This window comes from Aythya marila (genome assembly GCF_965140915.1).
Source record: "Aythya marila genome assembly, chromosome: 24".
Classification (NCBI taxonomy): domain Eukaryota; kingdom Metazoa; phylum Chordata; class Aves; order Anseriformes; family Anatidae; genus Aythya; species Aythya marila.
This window is the reverse complement of record NC_139065.1, coordinates 2,777,227-2,797,394: the sequence shown is the minus strand read 5'-3', so window position 1 is coordinate 2,797,394 and position 20,168 is coordinate 2,777,227. Positions and strand designations below refer to the sequence as shown.

Here is a 20,168-nt window from a genome sequence, read left to right as displayed (position 1 = left end):
GGGACAGCTGCCGGGGGGCTGCCTTCCCCCTCCTGTCCCCCTGTGCTGGTGATGGGTGGCCAGAATCCATGGCAGGAGCGTCTGTCCCCATCATGTCCCCATCGTGTCCCCTCGGATGGGGAGATGGGGACCAGTCCCGGCAGGGTGGAAGGGGCCCAGCACTGCCGCCTGCCCACCGAGAGCCCCCTGCACACCCTGGCTAAGGTCTGCCCGTCCCCCCCCGTCAAGGACACATCTCCCCCCTCCCCCAGCATCCTGCAAATCCTCAAGGATTTCCCCCCAGAAGCATTTCTGCACGCCCCAGGACTTCACAGCAGCACAAACCTCTTCTAGAAGGGGTCCCCCCTCTGACAAAACCCCCCAGCACCCTGCAAACCTGCCACGATTTCAGACCAGGGGCGTTTTTACAAATCCCTCCCCGTGAGTTTTAGGGGGACAAGGGTACAAATGGGACCATCCTCCCCACCCCGCGCAGGGACACAGGACGAGCAGCCGGGTACAGGAGATAACTTTATTGAATCCAATGGAGTTAGACAGACGACCGAGAAGAGACATGCCGGGTGGTGCGGGCAGCGTGGGCAGCAGGAGCTGACTTGGTGCAGGGCTGGATTTGTTTTCTGTCCTTCGTGATATCCTCAAGCCTTTTCCTGGCTTCCTTTTAGACTTGAAAATTTCTTGTAAGTAAAAACGAGGCGTGGTGGAAAGAGTCCAGATGGTGTTTGTTCCCTCTGATTGTTCCCGCAGCTATGTACAACGGAGGGTTGGGTTCCAACATCAGGTATAAAATGGAGCGAGTTTACAAACTTCGAAGAGGCAAGGAAAAAAGCAAAGACAGACAGGCGAGAGCAGTAGAAATCCGGACCAAAATCTTAAAGAGAAATTTAAAAAGTGCTATAAAACCCCTCGGCAGGAATACCATGCAGTTAAGAAACACAAAACCCAGTCAATTACACAGATCATCTAAAACAGGAATTTGTCCATTTTCATCTTTTATTTAATTAAAAAAAGGTTGTCGTTTTGTTTTTTTTTTTTTTTTCTCTCTTTTTTTTTTTTTTTTTTGATAGAAAAAAGCTAAAATTGTAAGGTTCAGGCCACCGGGCAGCAGCAGCTCGAGGGGGGCAGGAGGGGGAGGCGCTGGCAGCCGCCAGCCCCAGCCCCTCGGGAGGGCTCCTGGCGCTCCGAGGGGCCGCGGGTACCTTGGGGTGACGGGCACCCCGGGCACCCTGAGGGACAACAGGCACCTTTAGGGTGACGGGCACCCCTGGGGCTCCGGGGGATGCTTCAGTGCAATCGTCGGCCCCGTTGGGCCAGGCACCGGCAGCCCTAAGGGACACTCGGTCCCCGGTGCCCCCGATGGCTGCCACGCTTGGGGCCGGGGGGTGCGCGGTGTGAGCCAGGAGGAGCCCTCGGGGTCTGTCCCCCTCCTCTGGGGAGCCCCAGAGAGAGCCCCCCCAACACATCCCATCCTCGGGGCATCGCCCATCCCATTACTGAACCGGGCTGATGCAGGGCTTGGGATTCCTCCTGCTGTACACCGGGGTTTGTCCCTCGCCCCAGAGCATGGTGGCTGAGGTTGTGGGGCAGTCCCGGGGGGAAAAAGATGGGACAAACGCATGGGAAAGGGGCTGGGGGCACCCAGGTGTAGGGCCCCGGGTGAGCCGGTGATGGGGACGGTCGGTTTGACATTTTGGTGGCTCTGTAGGGGTCAGAAAAGACAGCCCGACCCCGGCCACCGTGCAAAGCAGGGGGGACGCATCGACCCCTTACACCACGGGGCTCCTCAGGGCACCCAGGAGGGCACCCAAAGGTGCTTCGTGCCCTGCCCTGCCTCGGGCACCAGAGCCCCGAGGAGGGCGAGCGGGGCTGGAGGGGAGCACGGGTCCCCAGCGCCGGCCTCGAGCGACTGCTGAGCCGGGGTCTTGTACAATCAGAAAAAAGAAGTCAGCACAGCACAGTTATCACAGAGTACAAAAAAAAAAAAAAAAAAGAAAAAAAAGAAAAAACAAAAAACAGAAAGAGGCGCAGGGCCGGGCCCCACCAACTCCCGCAGGGCGTTCGACTACAGATCTATTTACAGCGAGTCCTTAGCCGACGGCGGCAACACAAGAGAAGGCAAAACGAAAAAAAGCCCTAGCGTCCAAGCCAGCGTGGGGAAGGGGACAGCCCTGTGCGGGGCGGGGAGGCTGTGGGACAGACGGAGAAGTGAGCACCAAGGGGCGCGGGCGCCGCGGCCGGGAGGCAACGGGGCGGCGAGGCGAGGCGCGCCGGGCGAGAGAGCACCAAGGGCAGCGGTGGTGGTGGCCGCCGGCGAGGGGCAGGAGGGCCAGGAAGGGCCTGGGAGGAGATGGCCACCTGGCAGGGTGGCGAGGTGTCCCCAAAAACCACGCGCAAAGAGGGGCCGGGGGCAGGACAAGGTGGATGGAGAAGCCCCGGGGGTACCTCTCCCCGAAAGGGGTGCGAGGAGAGGGGGCCCAGGGGTTGTGTTCCCCTTGGCCCCATGGGGGGACCGTGGGGATGAGGAGCCCAACGGGGGGCAGAGGCAGCAGCAGCCCTGGAGCATCCTCAGGGATGTGCAAGCACAGGGCGTGAAGCCAGCGGCCCCAACGGGGCTGGGCTCACCCCAGTGCCACCACCCTGTCCCGGCCCAGCTGGCTTTAGGGACACAGTGAGAGGACACCACCCCCAGGGCAGGCGGGACCGTGCCAGCCCCAGCCCTGCGTGCCCCCTTCCCACACGGCACAAGGATTAAGGCAGCGTGACATTGCACCTCGGGGCCAAGAGGACGTGGCCCCAGCTGGGTGTCCCCAGAGCACCGGTGTGGGGTAGGGCCTGGCCCTGCTGAGCAGGCGCTGCCAGGCCCGAGGGCACAGGCGGGCACCTGGGGGCCACCAAACCCCAAGAGGGCCTGGGAGGGGATCAAGGGGCACGGGGACAACCCTGGGCACAGCCTGGCACCCTGGGTGCAGGGCAGGGGATGTCCCTTAGCACCCCAGCGGGGTGGGAGACCTCGTCCTGAGGGCCAGACTCTGCCTTGTGCTTTTGGGGAGGGGGGCTGCCAGGCAAGGGGGTGCTCCGGGAGCATCCCGCTGCCAGGTCCCGTCCCAGCCCAGCTGTGAGGCTGCAGGAGGTGGATTGAGGGACTGGAGGTCGTCCAGTGAGCACCAGTTTTGTAACGGAGGTGGTTGGAGTGGTGGAAGCGACGGCTGCAAAAGAAAGGCAAAGGAAGGGGAGCTGCTCGCGGGGAAGCGAGGGGCCCCGGGCCGGGAGAGAGAGAGAAAAGCAGACCAAGAACAAAAAAAAGGGACCAAAGCAAAGTCTGGACTCGGCCAAAGAAAAAGGGAAAGAGGGTGGGGAGGGAGGGAGGGAATAAAATAAAATAACCGAAGCAGGGTTTATTGGGCTGTCCGGGTCGCAGCGGCTGCCATGCAGGTTAAACAGGGAACGTACAAAGGTAGCGGTGCGTCCGTGCTGCCCCTCGCTCAGAGCGGGGCGGGCGCTGCCCCCCGGCAGCAGTCCCTCGGCGCCTGCCCTGGCAGAGGGACAGAGGGACGGAGGGGGACGCGCCCCAGCTCCGGCCCAGGTGGCTCCCGCGGGGTCCCTGCCCCACGCAGGGGCCTTCCTGCGGCTCCGCGGAGCGGGGGCTCGGTCCCAGCACTCACAGCCCGGCCCCCGAAGCCCGCGAGTTTTGCAAGAGACAGAAAAAAAAAAACAAGAAGAGAAACCAGGATTCTCCTACCCCCCGGCGTGGGGAGGGGGAACGGCACCTCGCGGGGTGAGCCCAGCTTCCCCCACGCTCCACGAAGGACGCGCGGAGCCCCAGTCCTCTCCGCTCGCTCGCCAGCCCCAGCCCCGCGCTCCAGGCTACCAGAGGAGGAGGAGAGCAGCCCTGGCGGCTGGCGGCGGCTCCCCTGCGCCTGGGCCGGCATGTCCGTGCCTCACAGAGTCGACTGCAGGTCGGGATCCACCATGGTCTCGCGGTCCGGGGACTCGATGTAGTTGGCGGCTTCCTGGAGCTTCAGCAGCATGGCCATCTGCGGGGAGAGGCGCGTGGCACCCAGCCCGATGGGGACAGGGGGACCTCGGCAAGGAGCACCCAGCCCTCCTGGCCCTCCCAAACCAGCCACACCCCAAGAAATTCGCCCAGAGATGTCACAAATCCTTCCCCAGCACCAGGATTTGGACTCGGAGGATGCTGAAAGCTCTGCGTGCCAAAGCACTGGGGCCTGTGCCCTGGCACTGCACTGTGAGCCCCCTTAGTGTGTGCCCGTGTGGGGCTGGGATGGCTCCTGGAGCACCAGGCCATGCCTTCCCCCTGGTGCCACCACTCAGGGCCACCTGCTCCTCCCAGGAGCACAGAACAGAACTCAGAACTTCGTTTTTTTACACCAAAAAGGCCCCAGGAAAGCAATGCACAGCCCCGTCCTGTTCTCCTCCACCCCGGCCCCTTCCCGGCCGTACCAGGGGGTCCGCGTCCAGGGAGCTGGGCGTCGTGTCCTTGGCGCTGCGCTCCTCGGGAGGGGACACGGTGCTGTGGGGCCCGATGGTGGGCGGGGGCAGGTGGTACAGCTTGGACTGGTCCTGCTGCGCTGACGGCCAGGGCAGGGTGTCCCGCACCCACTCCACGGGGTCCTCCCAGGCCGCCTTCTGTCCGTGGACCTGCGGGCAGGGAGCATCAACCGTGGCCTCAGCACACACCAAAACTGGCAGCAATCAGGGGAGGGGGCAACAGGAGCATCACCTGCACCCCAAATCCACCCCTGCACCTCCCCTCTCCCCACCCTGTTGTCTGCTGGGACAGCGCGTCCCCAAGTGCCACCAGTCCCAGGCCGAGCCCTGCTTTGTGTCCCCACGTGCCAGGTGGCCTTGGGTACCTTGAGCCCATCTTTCGCTCCCTCCTGCAGGTAGGGGATGATGGAGTTATTCCACAGGTCGATGAACCAAGTCCGGAAATCCTCGATCCCGATGGGGCAGGACAGGAAGAAGCAGGGACCTGCAGAGGGAGGCAGAGAGCGAAGATGGGAAGCGGGCGGCCCCCGACCCCGCGCCAGCCCAAAAAAACAGCCCCAAAAGTGTGGGAGGCAAAGCTACAAGGACAAAGTGTGGCTCCTTTGGGACACTTTTGCCCCCATCCCATGGGGGCTCCCGCGGCTCCCAGCAGCACAAGGCACAAGAGGGAGCCCAGAGCCGTACCGATGAGGAAGTCGGAGGTGCTGTGTTTCTCCAGGAAGGTGTGCAAGTGGTACCAGAGCTTGGGCACCCAGTCCAGCACGCGCAGCAGCTCCTCCTTGTTGGCGTTGACGTCCGTGTCCGACTCCAGCAGCTTCCGCCGCAGGTAGCGCACCAGGAAGCCGTTGGCCGGCTCCACGTTGTTGGAGAAGGTCAGCATCCTGCGGGGAGAGCCGAGTGCTCAGGGCTGGGTCTTCTCCGCAAGAAACCCAACACCCAGGCACCCTCCCCAGGGTCTCTGCACCTTTAGAGGACCTCCTAGCACCCCTAACGCTGCCTGCGCCCAGGGCTGGGGACTTCAGACCCTTGTGGGGTGGCAGGGACAGGCCTGGGGCTCGGTCCTCACCAGGGTCCCCAGTCCCAGCACGTGTCCCTGGGATTGCCCGGGGGCAAGAGCGATGCCCCCAGATCTGCCCAGCCCCACAGGGACGCTCGCCGGAGATGATCCATACCTAAAGCTGAGGTGGAGGCCGTGGTTCGGAGTCATCTTCACGGGCTGGTTGGTGGTCCCGATGATGTAGGGGCTGAGGGGGAGATGGAGAGAGACAGGAACCATGAGAAAAAGCACCCTGCAGCGCTCTCACCCGCAGCAGAGCCGGAGGAAACCCACAGGGCCGTGCAGCCCTACCCTCCAGGAGCCCGGGGAACACGCTGAGAGCAGTGGGGAGCGTGCACGTGCCCCGGAGGGGGACACCACGGGGCTCTCACCATTTGTGGTACTTGCAGGTGAGCGCGCCGTTGACGAGCTCGCTGATGGAGCCCGCCTCGCTGAGGTCGTCCAGGAGGATCACCAGCGGCACGTCCGCCGTGCCCGTCTCGCGGTCGATCTGGTTGGCCAGGTTGGAGAGGTACAGCTGCAGGTCCTGCAACCAACGGAGCTGGGCGTCACGCGTGGGACCACGGCGTCAGCGCCGGCGCCAGCGGGGAGGGTCTCAGCCGCCGCGCGCCCTCACCTTGCAGGACTGCTGGTGCATGTTGAAGGTGCTGACGATGCCCTCGGTGACGTCCCGGCCCGAGCGCTCCACCAGGTACTCGGCCAGGCGGTTGGTCAGGTAGGTCTTGCCCGTGCCGCTGGGTCCCGAGAGGATGAGCCGCCGGTGCTTCAGCAGGAGGCTGATGTAATGCTGCATCATGGGCTTGGGGATGAGCGTCTCGAACACCAGGCTGTCCACGCACTTCTCCTTCAGGCCTGCGGGCAGGGGAGGGCTGAGGGTGCTGCCGGTGCTCCGTGCCACCGTGGGGCAGAGGGAGGACAGGGCAGCAAGGGAGCCCACCGACCTTTGAGCGTCACCACGATGCTGGTCATGCCCCGGCGGCACAGCGGCAGCTCTGGTGGCTCCGTGTCCAGGACCCGCTTGATGTGGCTGATGCTGTAGCCGTAGACGGACTCGGTGCTGAGCCCCAGCGTGGAGGCAGGATCCATCTTGGTGATGTAATCCTGCGGGGACAAGGACAGGGCCGTCAGGAGGCAAACAGCACTCAGCAGCTGCATGAGCTCCTGGTAAGGACCAAGCCAGGGAGCGTCAGGAAGAGCGGAGCAGTGAGAAAAATGTTCTCAAAAGAGATGCCGGGATGCTCCTACCTTGAAGACCTGGCAGACGGCCTCATCCAGCATCTTCCAGTCCACCTTCCCGCTCACCTTGGTCCAGCCCAGGAAGAACTCCTGTTGCTTGAGGTCCTAGGAGCCAAGGCAGAGGTGTGCAGAGTGGGAGCGCTGCACCCAGCCCCGGAGACGCGTCCCCTGCCCCTCATCCAGGACCGTGGCGCTGGGCCACGTCGGGCTCCCCACGCTTACCCCCTTGATGATGTGCTGGGGCGGCATGCGCACCACGATCCTCAGCGTCAGCTCGTCCTTCTGGGTGCCGGCACTGACGGCGTCCATGGGGGACACATCTGGGGACAGAGCAGAGTCAGGCCGTGCCAGCAGGGTGAGCAGAGCCACGGGGCCTGACCGTGCCCAGCCTGAGCTGATCGGGACACAGGCAGCACAGCAGGTCCCCGTGCACAGCCAAATCCCAGTGCCCTCCCAGCACGCTCCCACTGCCTGTACTGGGCACCTCTATACACATCCGTGTCCCTCCTGTCACCCGGCAGCTCCGTCACCCCTACCTGTGTCCGCCAGGCTGGGGCTGAAGGCATGGCCGAGGGCGAGGCCCAGCGAGCGCCGCGGTGAAGAGGAGGCCGAAGTGCTCGTGACGTGGCCGGGGAGGGATCCCGGCACCGCCGAGGGCCCCGGAGCCACTTTGAGCCGGTCGTTCTCGGCCTTCAGGAGATCCACCTCCAGCTGGGGGAGAACCAAACCGCGTGGTGGCCCAGGGTGAGCAGCTGGGTGCCAGCAGCATCCCAGCACCAGCCCGGGGCTGTGGCACAGCTCCAGGGACGCGAGGACTGCAAGCTCTGAGGTGCGGCTGCCCTCACCTGCATGTTGTGCATGGTCTCCCGCAGCTGCTCCAGCTGGTGGGCCGAGTTGAGGGCCTCCAGGCGGATGTCCGTCAGCTTCATCTCCTTCTCCCACAGCTCCGAGCGCAGCTCCGACACCTCCTTCTTCTCCGGCTCGCCCTCGCTGTGGGCCTGGAAGAGCCTGTGATGGGGAAGGAGAGCGCGGCGTGCTCAGGGCTGGGGTAAGGCACCCCAAAACCCCGTGCCCAACCTTCCCTGCCCCACGTACTCAGCCGTGTCGATGCCCACGGAGGAGGACGTGGAGGACTTGATGGAGGGCGAGGCGGTCTCCGTGGAGCCGTGCTGCAGCTTGGGGGAGGACGGGGCAGACGAGTCCGGCGTGGCGATCTCCTCGATGTCCGAGTAGGACGAGGCCGACTTGGGCCCCTTCTTGATGCTGAAGGCTTTGTTGAAGGAGCTTCGCAGCTACAGGAGACCAAAAATGCTCGTTACGGACAGCCAGACAGCACAGCCTCATAAACCCAAGCCCCACAGATGGTTTGAGCCGGGACCAGCAGCACCAGAACCATCGCTGAGGCACCCGTGGCTCCCCACCACCACCCCCAGAGGCACCGCTGTGACCCCGCACCAACTGGCCCCGCTAAGCAGGACCCGTGTCCTGGCCGGGCTCCCCCCAGACCTACCCCCAAATTAGCACCCACACGGGGGCACCGGGGGACCGCACCAGAGCCCTGCTCCACCGGGAAGGGGCGACTCCATCCTCGCGGTCACCCCACCGCAGCCAACCCAGCGAGCAGGAATTTGGGGACAGAGCTGGGGACGCACCCCAAGCCTCTCCTCTCCGTGCTTCGGGAGGGGCAGGGGGCCAAACAGCCTGCTGGAAGGGTGCGGGGGCTCGGCAGGCGTCCCGGCCGGGCATGCAGCATGCACACAGCACACAGCACACACACAGCAGCGGGCGGGCGAGTGCGAGGCCGGGGGGAGCTGATGGACACTGATGGAGCTCACGGCACGTCCCCTGGGGCGCCCGGGTCTGCTCCAAGGGTTGGCAGGGGGAAAAAAGGATGGAGAGCAGGCAGGATGTGGCCCATCTCCCACAGGCACTGCTGGGCAGGCTGGGCTGGGGCATCCCCCAAAGTGAAAATACTGCATTTCAGGAAAAAAATTAAAATAAAAATAGAAAAAGAACAAGCTGAGCATCTGGCTCTGCTGACAGCAGGAGAGCAGGGGAGCGTTGGGACCTGGATGGATCCCAAAGGGGACAGTGCTTGCCCTAGGCAAGAATGGGGGAAAATCCATCCATGGGACCAGTCCCCATCCATGGGGACTCCCTGGGTGCGTGTTTTGACCCTAACACCAAAAGGAAGCAGCCGAGGCGTGCGTGGCACAGGGCCCCGGGGTGGCCATGCTAGGGATCAGTGCCAGTGGGATGGATGGGATGGTTTGGGGCACGAGCGCCGTCCCGTGAAATGGAGCAAGCGCCCTGGGTAGGCACGGCACGGGGTGGAGAGGACAGCGTGGGACTTACCTCGTACACCTGGAAAAAAAGGGTTGAGGTCAGCATAGGGGGAAGAGAAACAGAACAAAGCAAGACTTAATCACGCGTCCAGCTCGGGGCTGCCTGGCCGGGTGTTTGCAGAGCCCCAGGCTCTCACCCCGTGCTGCCAGAGCCTGCGGGGGCTGAAGGGAGGCAGGAGGGAGACACCACAAGGGAGCAGGCGTGCGGGACAAGGGCTGGAGAACTCCCAGGGGAGCTGGGGAATTCCTGGCCCCAGGCAGCACGAGACAGAAATATCCAGGGTGGCTGCACGCTCCTCGGCAGCGCTGTCCCCAGGGGACAGAGGGAACCAAGATGGACCGAGCGGGGCTGGCTCACGGGGCTGAGCCCGGCCAGACCCTGCCAGCGGCTCCCCACGCCCCCTCCTCCTGCCACTGTCCTGCCCAACCCACCCAGCTCTTCTTCTTCTTCTTCTTGGCGTCTGCGTCCTTGCTGCTGCCGATGCTGGAGTGGCTGGTGATGCTGTTGAGGCTGGAGATGCTGTCGGAGGAGTTCTGCCGCTTGATGCGCAGCTCTGGGGCCGGCGAGAGAAGCCAGGGAGTGGGGAGAGACCGGGAACGGAGCGGTCAAACTGTGCCCGTCCCAGTGCCACAGCCCCCCACGAGCTCCCCCCAGCCCACCCTGCCATCCCTCCCTTCTCCTCTGGGCCCAGCTGAACCCCGCAGGGGTCAGAGCCTCCTGGTAAGGAGGATCCCGGGGGATCCAAGCCAAAATCAGCATCCAGAAACACAAACGTGGCAAAGAGCCCAGCCCCTAGGCACCAGCACCGAGACCTGCCGTGCCGACAGCCCTGGCTGTGTGCAACTCAGGTTTTGGATGCTCGGGGGTCCCAGGCAGGAAAGGGGCTGCTGCCCAGAACCCCAAACACCTCGCAAGAGCCAGGGATGCCCCAGGGCCCTGCGTCAGCCCCGGGCAGGAGGAGCCCAGCTGGATTCGGGCAGGGCTGCCAACCCCACAGCGGGGACTGATGAGTTCCCTGCTCCCCGGGGTGCAGCTGCGGCCCCGTGCCCTACCTTTGGGCGCAACTTCGGTGCCGTTCAGAGCGCCTTGGATCACGGCTTGGGCCTCCGAGTTCTTCTTCTTCAGGAAGTCGATGGTCTCCCGCAGGTCCAGCAGCTCCGTGTCCTGCAGGAGCAGAGCCAGGAGCCCTGCAGCGCGTCCCCACGGCGCGGGGGACGCCCCGAGAGCTCCCGGGGGCACCCTCGGGTTCACCCCACGTACCCCCCGGCCCCGTGAGCAATCTCCCAGTGCCTCCCCATGCTGCCCACCTTCTCCTCGGCGGTCTCGGCCAGGTGCCGCAGGCGGGAGGTCATGCTCACCAGGCTCTGCTCGAAAGCTGCCACCAGGTTGGCCTGGAAGAGACGGGGACGTGGGTGAGCACCCGCGGCCCCGAGGCGCTCGGCACGGGATGGGGAGCTCGGAGAGGGGATTTCTCCTTGGGCAGGGGAGCCAGCGCCAGGGAAAGGGGGAAGCACAAAGCAGGGAGCACCGCAGGCTGGCCTCGGGGTGCTCCCAAGGGAACCCAAATCTCCCGTGGGTGAGCACCGGCCCCACGCGTCCCCCGTGGGTTCCCGCAGGGACTCACGTTAGCAGACAGCTGGGACGTCAGGGTGGCCACCTTCTCCTGCGAGGACTCCAGCTCGCGGCGCAGCTTGCGGATTTGCTGCGGGGAGAGAACAAAGCGGAGGGGTTGGGGGTGAGAGGGGTCGGGGCGCTCGCCTCGGCTGCGGCAGCGAGGTGGGGACCAGGCGGCAGCGCTGGGCACGGGCTCACCTCGGACTGCATCTTCTCCTCAGCCTGGCAGCGCGAGGGCAGAGAGAGACAGACAGAGGCGGGCAGTCAGGAGGGTAGCGAGGCACGGCCAAGGCTCAGCGCGGGGCGCAGGACATGCACAGAGCCCCCCCCCCCCCATACGCACAGCTCAGCGCCCCCGATCCCACCCGGGTCCCCCCCTCCCAGCCCGCAGCCATGCAGGAGGCGGCGCAGCCCGGCGGTGGCTCTTACGGAGGAGTAGGTGGAGGAGGCGCTGGAGGCCAGGGACAGCACCGATCCGTGAACTGCAACAGAACAAAAGCTGTCAGGAAGCCGGGAGCTCCTGGGGCCACGGGGGGGCTCTGCGGGGACACGGGGAGGGTGGCTGCAGGGCTCTGCCCGCTCCTCGCCACTTGGCTGGTGGTCTCCGTGTCCTTGTAGGGCTGCTTGGGGAGCACCCTGGGCTCTGTCCAAGCCTCAGCCGCTCTGTTTGGGTCCCCTGTCCCTAGTGCCAAGGACACCAGGCACTGCTGGACACCCACCACGGCTTAAACCTGCCCACCAGCACCTCTGCGGGTCGGGAGCTGCACAAAGGGCCGATGCCAGCGCAAAGGAGGTCGCCAAGCACCGCGCCGGGTGTGCCAGCCCCTCCAGCAGCACCCAAAAAAAAAAAAGGGACGAGGATCCGAGGAGCCCCGCCACCCCCCCCCCCCCGGGGAAGCCCTCTCAGCCTGGGCACACTCTCACCGTCGTCCACAGGGTCGCGGAAAGAGCCCGAGCGGATCATGCCCTTGGGTTTGTCTGCCAGGGAGAGAGTGCTGCCCATCTGGGAGGTGCTGTACAGCTCAAAGGTGGAGTCGTGGGTGGGGATGCTGTTGGAGCGGGTGATCCGCGGGGTGGTGGCGGCGGTGGGGCTCACTGCAAGGAGAAGGAGGGAGGGGGAGAGGCAGGGTCAGAGCGGGGCTCGGGGTGGGGAAGAGGGGCTGGGAGCGGTCCGTGGAAGGCGGGGTGGGGAAAGGAAGCAGGGATCGCGGTCCCAAAGCAGAGGCACGGGAGGAAAGCTAAAAAGCAGGTTTACACAGGGACCTGGAGACCTGCAACGTCTTCTGGTGAGCACAGAGCTGAGGAAGAAATCCCTCACCCTGAGGCAAAGCTTGTGCCACCGTGCAGGAGCCCATCACCTCCGGGAGCAAGGGGAAAGCACCCCAACACCTCTACCTGAGTCCCCAAACCCTCCAGGAACGTGGAGGAGCCAGGAAAAACAGGGCAGGGCTTCACATTGCTCTCTGGGCACCCCCAGAGGAGAGGAGCACTGCGGGCAGAGACCCAGTGGTGGGCTGGATGCCCTGAAGCAGCGGTGATGCGTGCCCCTGGTCCCCCCATCACATCCCAGCACCTCGGTGGGGCCAAAGGCACCAGATACAGGGCGTGTGGAGGAGAAACCCATCCACCCAGGGGCAGCCAGAGCCCAGCAGAGAGCCCAGGTGCCGGGGGGGGACCCAGGGGACAAGTGGGATGGGGCTGGGACAAGCAGGACGGGGCTGGGGAGGGCGGCACTGACCGATGCTGGTGAGCGGGCCCTTCCCCACCAGCGCCATGGGCAGGGCGGGGGGCGAGGGCAGCTCCGTCTGGTCGTCCGACTCGGGGAGCCCGCCGATGGTGTGCGAGTGGCGCCGCTCCTTGGCCTCCTCCTGGGAGTGGAGCTGGTACCTGCAGCAGAGCAGAGCCCAGCACGGTGAGGTGGCGGGGGGGCCGCTGCCAGCCCCACGCCCCAGGTGCCCCCGCACACCCGTCCTCCCTTCCCAGAAACATTCATGAGCCGTTGGGGCCCTTTTTACCTCAGCCCTTTCTTGGGCAGCGTGTTCCTGTCGCGGTTGGAGCTGGAAGGGAAGAGAAGGGAAGGGAAGGGAAGATCAGCCACCTGCACGGAGGGGAGGTGCCACGCCGCCCCTAGGGGCTGAGCGACGGCATGGGGACAGATTTCCCCCAAATACCAGCCTCCGAGGCAGGCAAAGGCCACGGTAGGATGGCGAGGAGGGTGCCCAGCAGCCCGTCACCCACCCCTCAGCCCGTACCTGTCCAGATGTGCGAGCCGGGGGCTGCCGCTCCAGCCCAGCTCACCCGCCTCCTCCTCCTCCTCCTCCTCCGCGCTGGCAGTGGGGACAGCAGCAGGGCTGGGGGCGGCGGTGCTGCCCCCCGAAAAGGCACTGGGCAGGCTCATGGGCATCTGCAGGGACTCCATGCTGCGGTGCAGGCCTGAGAGCTTGGGGTACATCCTGCCCTCCTTGGGGACGCTGAAGCCGCCCATGAGCTCCAGGCCCTGGGAGAAGCTGGCCGAGTTGATGTTGAGGATGGGGGCAGGACTGGGGCTGAAGCAGGGCGTCAGGTGCCCGCCGGTCGGGTGCAGGTCCTGGAGCTTGGCAGCGTGCGGGGGGTGCAGCTCGCTGGAGGAGGGCAAGTCCAGGCTGTTGGAGTTGACCTTGTCCAAGTTGGCCAGCGAGGGAGGCTTCACGTACGTCTTGGCAGCAGCTCTGGGGGAGAAAAAGGGGTGAGGACGGCGGTGAGAGCGCACGCCGGGCACGGCTCGGTGCTGGGCACGGCCACACCGGGCTCCTGCTGCCTTCGGGGCAGGGAGCTTCATACCTGAGAGGCGTGGGGGGCAGCTCAGCCACCTTGGCCGCCGGCGGGAGGTTGGCCTGGGCTTTCGGGGTGCTCTCGGGTGAGCCGATGCTCTTCAGCGCCACGCACTCGGAGTCCAGCGCTACCGCCTTGGCCTTGGCCTTCTCCTTCTCCCGGTCCGTCTGGTTGACAGGGGCCGGGGCGCCGCGGCCAGCGCCGATCTTGGACGGCTCCTTGAGCCGAGACACCGAGATGCTGCCCTGCTTGGTGCTGAGCAGGCTGGGATCGATGCTGCTGCTGACGGGCCGGTTGGCACCGCGGCCGCCGGTCACGCTCATGGAGCTGGACTTGGCCGGCCGGGGCAGGCTGCGGTACTGGATGTTGGAGCGAGCCCCAGGGGCCAGGAACCCGGGCTCGGCCGCGTTGGAGACATCCAGGCTCGTTTTCCTCCCGCCGACCGGCTTGACGGGGATGCCGGAGCTCTTCTGGATCTTGCCGAGCGTGGCCGAGCCCCCGGCCTGCATGACGGTGGCGGTGCCGGTGGCAGGAGCCGGCTTCTTGTAGCCGAAGGAGCTGGAGGCCGAGGGGCGCGTGAGGCCCGAGGGGGGCTTCTTGGCGTCACCGATGCGGTCGCGGCCGGCGTCGGAGGAGGAGCGCTGCAGGCCGGTGTTCTTCACCGACAGCTTGCTCTTGTCGGTGGCTTTGGGCTCAGGTTTGCCTGTGGCAGGGAGGGAAGGAGGGGTTAGCAGCCCAGGAGCAGCGGGGAGGGTTTGGGGGACGGGACGTTTGGGTGCAGGATGGCTCACAAATGTCAGCAGCCTTGGAGATGAGGAAGCGGAGAGGTGATGTAGAGGAAGAGGACAGGACGCGGCGCTGCCCAGAAGCCAGGATCCCCCCACCCAGCCAGCCTCCAGCCCCGCGGGGTGTTCCACAGCCAGCCCACGGCTGATGTGTGCAGGGAAGGCACACGGAGATACCCAGAATCAGCCCCTGCCCAAACCGGCCTCACCTGCCACTTTGAGGGTGCTCTGGGCCGTGTGGGTGATGGGAGAGGTCACTGCCACCGGAGGGGTCTTGCCCTTCTTGAGGGAGCCCGGGGTGCCCAGGCTGACCGGCTTCTTCAGCTCGCCGCCCTTGGAGCCCTCCTCGCAGCTCTCCGAGGGCTCCCGCCGCCACTTGGAGGAGCCGTGCTCCATCTTGAGGCTGCTGCTGTCGTAGTCCAGCTTCTTGGTCGCCTTGTCCTCGGCCTCGCCGTACCAGCTCAGCCCGCTCTCCGCCAGCGAGCGCTTCTCTGAGTCGGTGCGCAGCTGCGGGACGAGAGGAGTCAGGGGGCAAAACCGGCACCCAGCCCAGCCCCAGCGAGTGCCAGGGCACCGGACACCCGTGGGTGCTCCCAGCCTCACAGAATCGCGGCCCCGTGGCACGTGCCGTGCCTTGGGCACCCCTCCCCTGCCCGCCCCGCTGCGGGGTGGCAGCGCGGGCACCTACCGCTATGGCCGAGTTCCTGCGCGAGGCCGTGGGGGTGGAGGGCAGGGAGTTGAGCGAGGAGCTGGCGTTGAACTCCTCCGAGCTGAGGTTGTCAGAGGCATCGCTGAGGCCGCTGCTGATGGAGCTGCTTTCATCCCAGCTGCAAGGGCGAAGCCAGCGTGAGGCCCCCTGCCCAGCCGGCCCCTGCCACCGCCGTGTCCCCCTGCCACCCGACTGCACCCCTGGGGCCAAACCTCAGCTCCCGTTCACCTGGCGGGGAGCCGACGCTTGGCAGCCGTGGCTGGCTCCAGCCCAACCTCGTGCAGGCTCCAAACCCTCACAATTTCCCCGTGCAGGCCCCCACGGAGGTGTTTTATGGACTGCAGGCACCTGTGCAGCGGGGGGGACCAGCACCTGCACCGGCACGGCAGGCAGCACCGCGGCCGGCACCGAGCTCCCCGTGCCCAGCCCCACCGAGGGGGTCAGGAGGATTCCTGGAAAGGGCAGGGAGCGGCCGGAACACCAAACTCACCCACCCCACAGCCTCCACCCTTTCTCAGCCAGCTCCCACTCGCTGCTCCGGTGCCCGCGGGGGACATCGGCACCTCCCCAGCGCCCGGGCAGCTGCTCCGTGCCGGGGGCGCAGCGGAGCGTGCACGAGCCCATCTCCGGGGCTGTCAGTCAGCACGGGCAGAGCGCACGAGCACGGCCGCCTTCCAGCAGGATGAGCACGGCCCCTTTCAGGTCAGCGGCTCAGTAGGTCAGGGAGGGCCCCGCAGCCCCATATCGGCTGCTCTGGGCTTTTTTTGGGGGGGACGGGGAGTGGAGCAGAGGGGACGCAGCCAGATGCGGTCCCCAGCACCGGCACCGGAGCTGCAGCAGCCGGGGGAGCTGTGCAGCAGCACCCAAGTGACATTTGGGGACAGGACGGGCAGGGATGGCAGCCGCTGAGCACCTCTGCCAGCCGGGGTGCAGGGAGGGTGCCCAAACGCTGGGACGGAGCCACGGGGCAGCAGAGGTTGGATGTCCACGGGGGACTGGTGTCCTCAGCGCCCTGCGGCATCGCCTGGGCAGCTCCAGCACAGCACCGGGTGGGGGTCTGGAACCATCGGGGGGCGCAAACGGGTGCTCATCCTTTCCTCCTCCACACCCCCCAGGCTGGGCACTGCCACAGCTCCTCTGCAGGAGGGTCAGGATGAGGCTCCCCACCCCACGCAGCCCCGGGGGCAGAGCTGCTGTCAGCAGCCAGAGGTTTACGGCCGGGCGAGCAGAGCCTGGCCCCAGGGAAGGGGCCCCCCCGTCACATCTCGGGGGAGCCCAGAGCTGCCGGGCACCCCGGCAGGGTGTGGGGAGCTCCTGCATCCCCAGCACGAGTCTCTCAAACCCAGGGAACTGGCCAGGGACAGAGGGACGCAGCCCCCTGCATCCCTCCAGCACAAACCCTGCTGCCCAGGAAGGGATTTAATTACAACCACGTGCCCAGGAAGCGCCACGGAGCTGCCCGGCTCCGCAAATCTCCCAGCACCAGCCCCTGCTGTGGGGATTTCTCACCGGGACAGAAATCCCCAGAGCTTGAGGCTAAGCTCCTCTCCTCTCCCACCTCAGCCCCTCGCCACAGGCAGCCCCCAGAGCCGTGCAGAGCTTTGGGGAGCTGCGCCCCGCGGCCACGTGGCTGCGACCAAACGCGGTTGGGTCTTTCCAGCTCGTGCCAGCCCAGCTGGGCTGACCCCAAAAGCTCTCCCAGCCTCACACAGGAGGCCCCAGGGGGCTGATATATGCAGAGCCCCAGTGAAATGGGCACAGGGCTTGGGGCTAACCCATGGGGAGGTGGCCCCGGACCCTCCTCAGCAGCCCCGTGAGGAAGGACCACGGGGGGAGCTGCCTCTGGCTGGCAGACACAGAGGGAATCCATCCCAAAAGGGGCAGGGAGTGGGGTCACAGAGCCCGGTGGGGTGACAAGGGGGAAGGAGGGCACCGCTCCCAGCACCCCACGGCACGCGGTGCCCCCGGAGGTGTCAAGGTCCCTGGGCACCACCTCTCCAAAGGCCTCCCGGCGCTGCTGCCGCCCCTCTGCAGCACTGGGGACGTGGGGAGCTGAGGTGATTTGGGGCTGAGCCCCTTCCATAACCCATGGAGCAAGCCCCCAGCACCACCCCAGGACAGCCCGAGGGGGGCACAGGCCACATCCCAAAGGCACTGGGGCCATGGGGTGAGACCTGGGTGCCAGATACCCACCCCAGGGTGCCTCAAGCTCTCTTGCAGGGTGCATGGCTGGCACGCAAAGGGGTCCTCAAAACCCAGCACCGTACCTAAATGTGACCCCCCCACCACCCCCACAGCAGAAAAAGGAACTCAGCTCGGGCAAACACAAGCCCCTGGTCCACAGCTGAGCCCAGGCAGCCCCAAAGCAGCCCTAACGGGGGTCCTGCTGGCCAAGGTCACCCCAGCACCCCCCTCAAACCCCAAAGCCCCAGCACCACGCTGACACCAAACCCGCAAACCCTGCCTGGGGATGCGGGGGGGGATCCTGCGGGGATGCAGCACCCGAGGGAGGGCTGAGCCCCCAAATCTGGGCTGGGGGGGGGGGGGGGAGCAGCCAGCTCCGAAGCATCTCCGGGGCTGGGCTTTTTGGGACTGGCTGCTGCGGGCACCGCGCTCCGGGGGAGCAAAGCTCGGCCCCGCTTTGTGCTCCCCACCCTCCACCTTCCGCAGCGCCCCCCCCCCCCCCAGCTCCCTGCACCGAGACCCCTCCCGGTGGCACCCCGGGGCCATGCGCCCACCCCGGGGAGCTGCGAGACGAGCCCGGGGTGCTGAGGGTGGGGGGGGGCTCCCAAAAGATGCTCGGGGGGGTCGGGGTCCCGGCACCGGCTCCGCGCGCGGCGGAGCGCAACGGGGCCAAACCGCGGGGACCCCCGGGGCCGGCAACCGGGAGCTGGAGCTGGGGAGGGGAAGGGGGGGGCGCGGGCGGGGCCGCGGCTCCCTCCCGCCCCCGGCGCGGTGCAGACAAAGCAGCGGCCGCGGTGCGGCCCCGGGGCTCGGGGCCCGGCAGACAAAGCCCCAACCCCGGCCCCGGCCCCCGGGAGCCGCCCGCCCGCAATGCGCCCGCGGCCGCCCCGCGCCGCGCCCGTCGGTGCCGGTCCCGGAGCCGGTCCCGGAGCCGGTCCCGGAGCCGATCCCGGTGCCGGTCCCGGTGCCGGTCCCTACCTGGCGGCCAGGCGCGGGGCACGGCGCATTCTCCCGGCCCGCAGCATGCTGCCGCCCGGAGCAGCGGCCCCGCGGGAGGGGCGGCGGCAGCGGGCCCGCCCCACCGCGTTAAAGCGGCAGCGGCCCCGGCCCGGCTCGGTTCGGGGACAAAAGGCACGCCCCCAACCCCCCCCCCCCCAAAAAAAAAAAAAAAAAAAAAATATTCAGGGGTTGGGGGCTCATCGTCCTTCCAGCCCCCCCGCATCGCCCCCCGCCTGCCCGGAGCCCCCCCCCGATCCCCTCCCCGTGTCCCCGCATCCCTGCGCCCGGCCCCAGCCGCCCCAGGGCCGGTTCTGGTGCCCCCAACCCAACCCCGGAGCTGCCCCCAGAGCTTCTGGGCTCTGCCCCGCACAGGGGGCGGCTGCTTCCAGCAGGCCTGGCTCCCGCAGAGCCCCCCCCTTGCACAACGGCTCGGTTTGCATCTTGGTTTTCCATCCCTGAGCCAAGCGGGAGCTGCGCCCCCAAGGCGGGGCGCACCCCGGGGACCCCCTGGGCCACCCCTCTGCAGCGTTGCGGTGGGCAGAGAGGGTTAAGTGCGGCTCCAGCACAACAGCACCGGTCCCTGCGGGCTCGGAAATAAGTAATTCCTTCCTCGCCAGCCCTCGCACGGCAACGCCTCTTGGCTCCCTCCTGCCGCACAGCCCCGCTCGCGCTGTGCCTGCCCCGGCTTGGCGAGGCGAGGCCGTGTGTGGGGTGCGCGCTGCCCGACCCCGATGGTCACCCCCTTGCCGGCACCTGCTGGCCCCACGGTGGCTCTCGGACACGTGGCTGCTGGCCAGGAGGATGGAGGTTGCCCCCCGAAGCGCTGCGGCACCTCGCTGGGGGGTCTGGCCCCATGGTGAGGGCACTGGGATGCGCTGCCGTGGGATGTGTGCCAGCGGGGCGGCACCGGCACCGCTCCCTTGCGTCCCTCCAGCCTTGCACAATCAGGGTTCCGTCCCCTTCTGTCCCTCCCTCCTGCTCAGGAGCATTTGGAGGAGCAGCTTTGGCCTAAATCTGGATTTGGGGCTGGTGAGGAGCCCCCCTGGACAGCCCGGGTACGCTGGGGGGAGAATCGCTGCTGGTGGCTCCGCGCGGTGCATCCCTGAGCGAGAGCATCACGGCCACGGCGGCACGGCCACAGGTCCTGTTCCTCACCCGTCTCACTCCTGTCACCACACTGACACCCACCCAGCTGGCCCCGCTGCCACCAGCCTTGTGTGTGAGCCAGGGAAGCCACCGGGAGCTGGCTGAGCCTGGAAGGACAGAGGGGACGCGGCGTGGCGCACCCCACCGTGTCCTCAGCCACCAGCTTTCGCCTGTCACCCACCCCAGTTGTCCCCAAAGGAGGACGTGGAGCCCCTCTCGCTCTGTCCCGGCCCTTCTCCCTTGCTCTGCTGTGGTTGTTGCAGTGGGGGAGGCGCGGGGCACGTGCAGCCCCCCTGTTTCTGTAGGGCCAGGGCTCTGGGGGGTCTCCGTGCCTAAATCCATGGGTCGCTGGCACCAAGGGGGCTCTGAGGACGGCCGCTGATCTCTCCCATCAGAGCCTCACCCCTGCGCTCCCTGCTCCCAGCAGGGAAAATCCGGGGCAGCCTGGGCTCTTTGCTTCTCATTCACTTAATGGGGCAGAAAAAACAATTAGCTTCATAAATTACTGGGGGGGGGACGGGTAAGGGGGCCCTCGCTACTGCCCAGCGGCTCCGGGCGCTTCCCTGGGAGCACGGCTTCGATGCAGGTGCCCTTTTGGGTGCAGGGGGGAACTGGGCCACCCCTTTACCACCCCCCTGAAGCATCAGAAACCCCGGAGGAAGCGCGTCCCCGCGTGGGGATCTCCGGGAGCGGGGAGACTCCAAGCCTTGCTCAGGGCCCGGGGCGTCGCGGCGGCCGCGTGCGGAGGTTGGAGAGTCCCAGAGCAGCACCGGGG

At 66.6% G+C, this 20,168-nt stretch overlaps 1 protein-coding gene across 4 annotated transcripts in view; it reads right to left on the bottom strand.

Moving 5' to 3' along the window:
• Positions 1–505: 505 nt before the first annotated feature.
• Positions 506–20,168, bottom strand: part of NAV1 (neuron navigator 1) — a 57,624-nt gene continuing 37,961 nt past the window's right edge. For 3 of the 4 annotated variants that reach the window (XM_082778516.1, XM_082778517.1, XM_082778518.1), the window contains exons 7-31: positions 15,044–15,182; positions 14,565–14,862; positions 13,580–14,273; positions 13,012–13,467; positions 12,775–12,816; positions 12,498–12,646; positions 11,684–11,854; positions 11,189–11,241; positions 10,770–10,847; positions 10,453–10,536; positions 10,198–10,309; positions 9,577–9,698; positions 7,895–8,091; positions 7,645–7,807; positions 7,336–7,510; positions 7,022–7,119; positions 6,809–6,904; positions 6,505–6,664; positions 6,180–6,415; positions 5,935–6,089; positions 5,679–5,750; positions 5,191–5,387; positions 4,872–4,990; positions 4,459–4,656; positions 506–4,031 (exon numbers count right to left, since the gene is read on the bottom strand). In XM_082778516.1, coding sequence (XP_082634642.1) covers positions 3,936–4,031; positions 4,459–4,656; positions 4,872–4,990; positions 5,191–5,387; positions 5,679–5,750; positions 5,935–6,089; positions 6,180–6,415; positions 6,505–6,664; positions 6,809–6,904; positions 7,022–7,119; positions 7,336–7,510; positions 7,645–7,807; positions 7,895–8,091; positions 9,577–9,698; positions 10,198–10,309; positions 10,453–10,536; positions 10,770–10,847; positions 11,189–11,241; positions 11,684–11,854; positions 12,498–12,646; positions 12,775–12,816; positions 13,012–13,467; positions 13,580–14,273; positions 14,565–14,862; positions 15,044–15,182 — 4,360 coding nt within the window. In that variant the 3' untranslated portion in view covers positions 506–3,935. Of the gene's footprint in view, positions 4,032–4,458; positions 4,657–4,871; positions 4,991–5,190; positions 5,388–5,678; positions 5,751–5,934; positions 6,090–6,179; positions 6,416–6,504; positions 6,665–6,808; positions 6,905–7,021; positions 7,120–7,335; positions 7,511–7,644; positions 7,808–7,894; positions 8,092–9,576; positions 9,699–10,197; positions 10,310–10,452; positions 10,537–10,769; positions 10,848–11,188; positions 11,242–11,683; positions 11,855–12,497; positions 12,647–12,774; positions 12,817–13,011; positions 13,468–13,579; positions 14,274–14,564; positions 14,863–15,043; positions 15,183–18,226; positions 18,275–20,168 lie in introns of those variants that run through there. The other variant, XM_082778519.1, reaches the window with a different exon arrangement.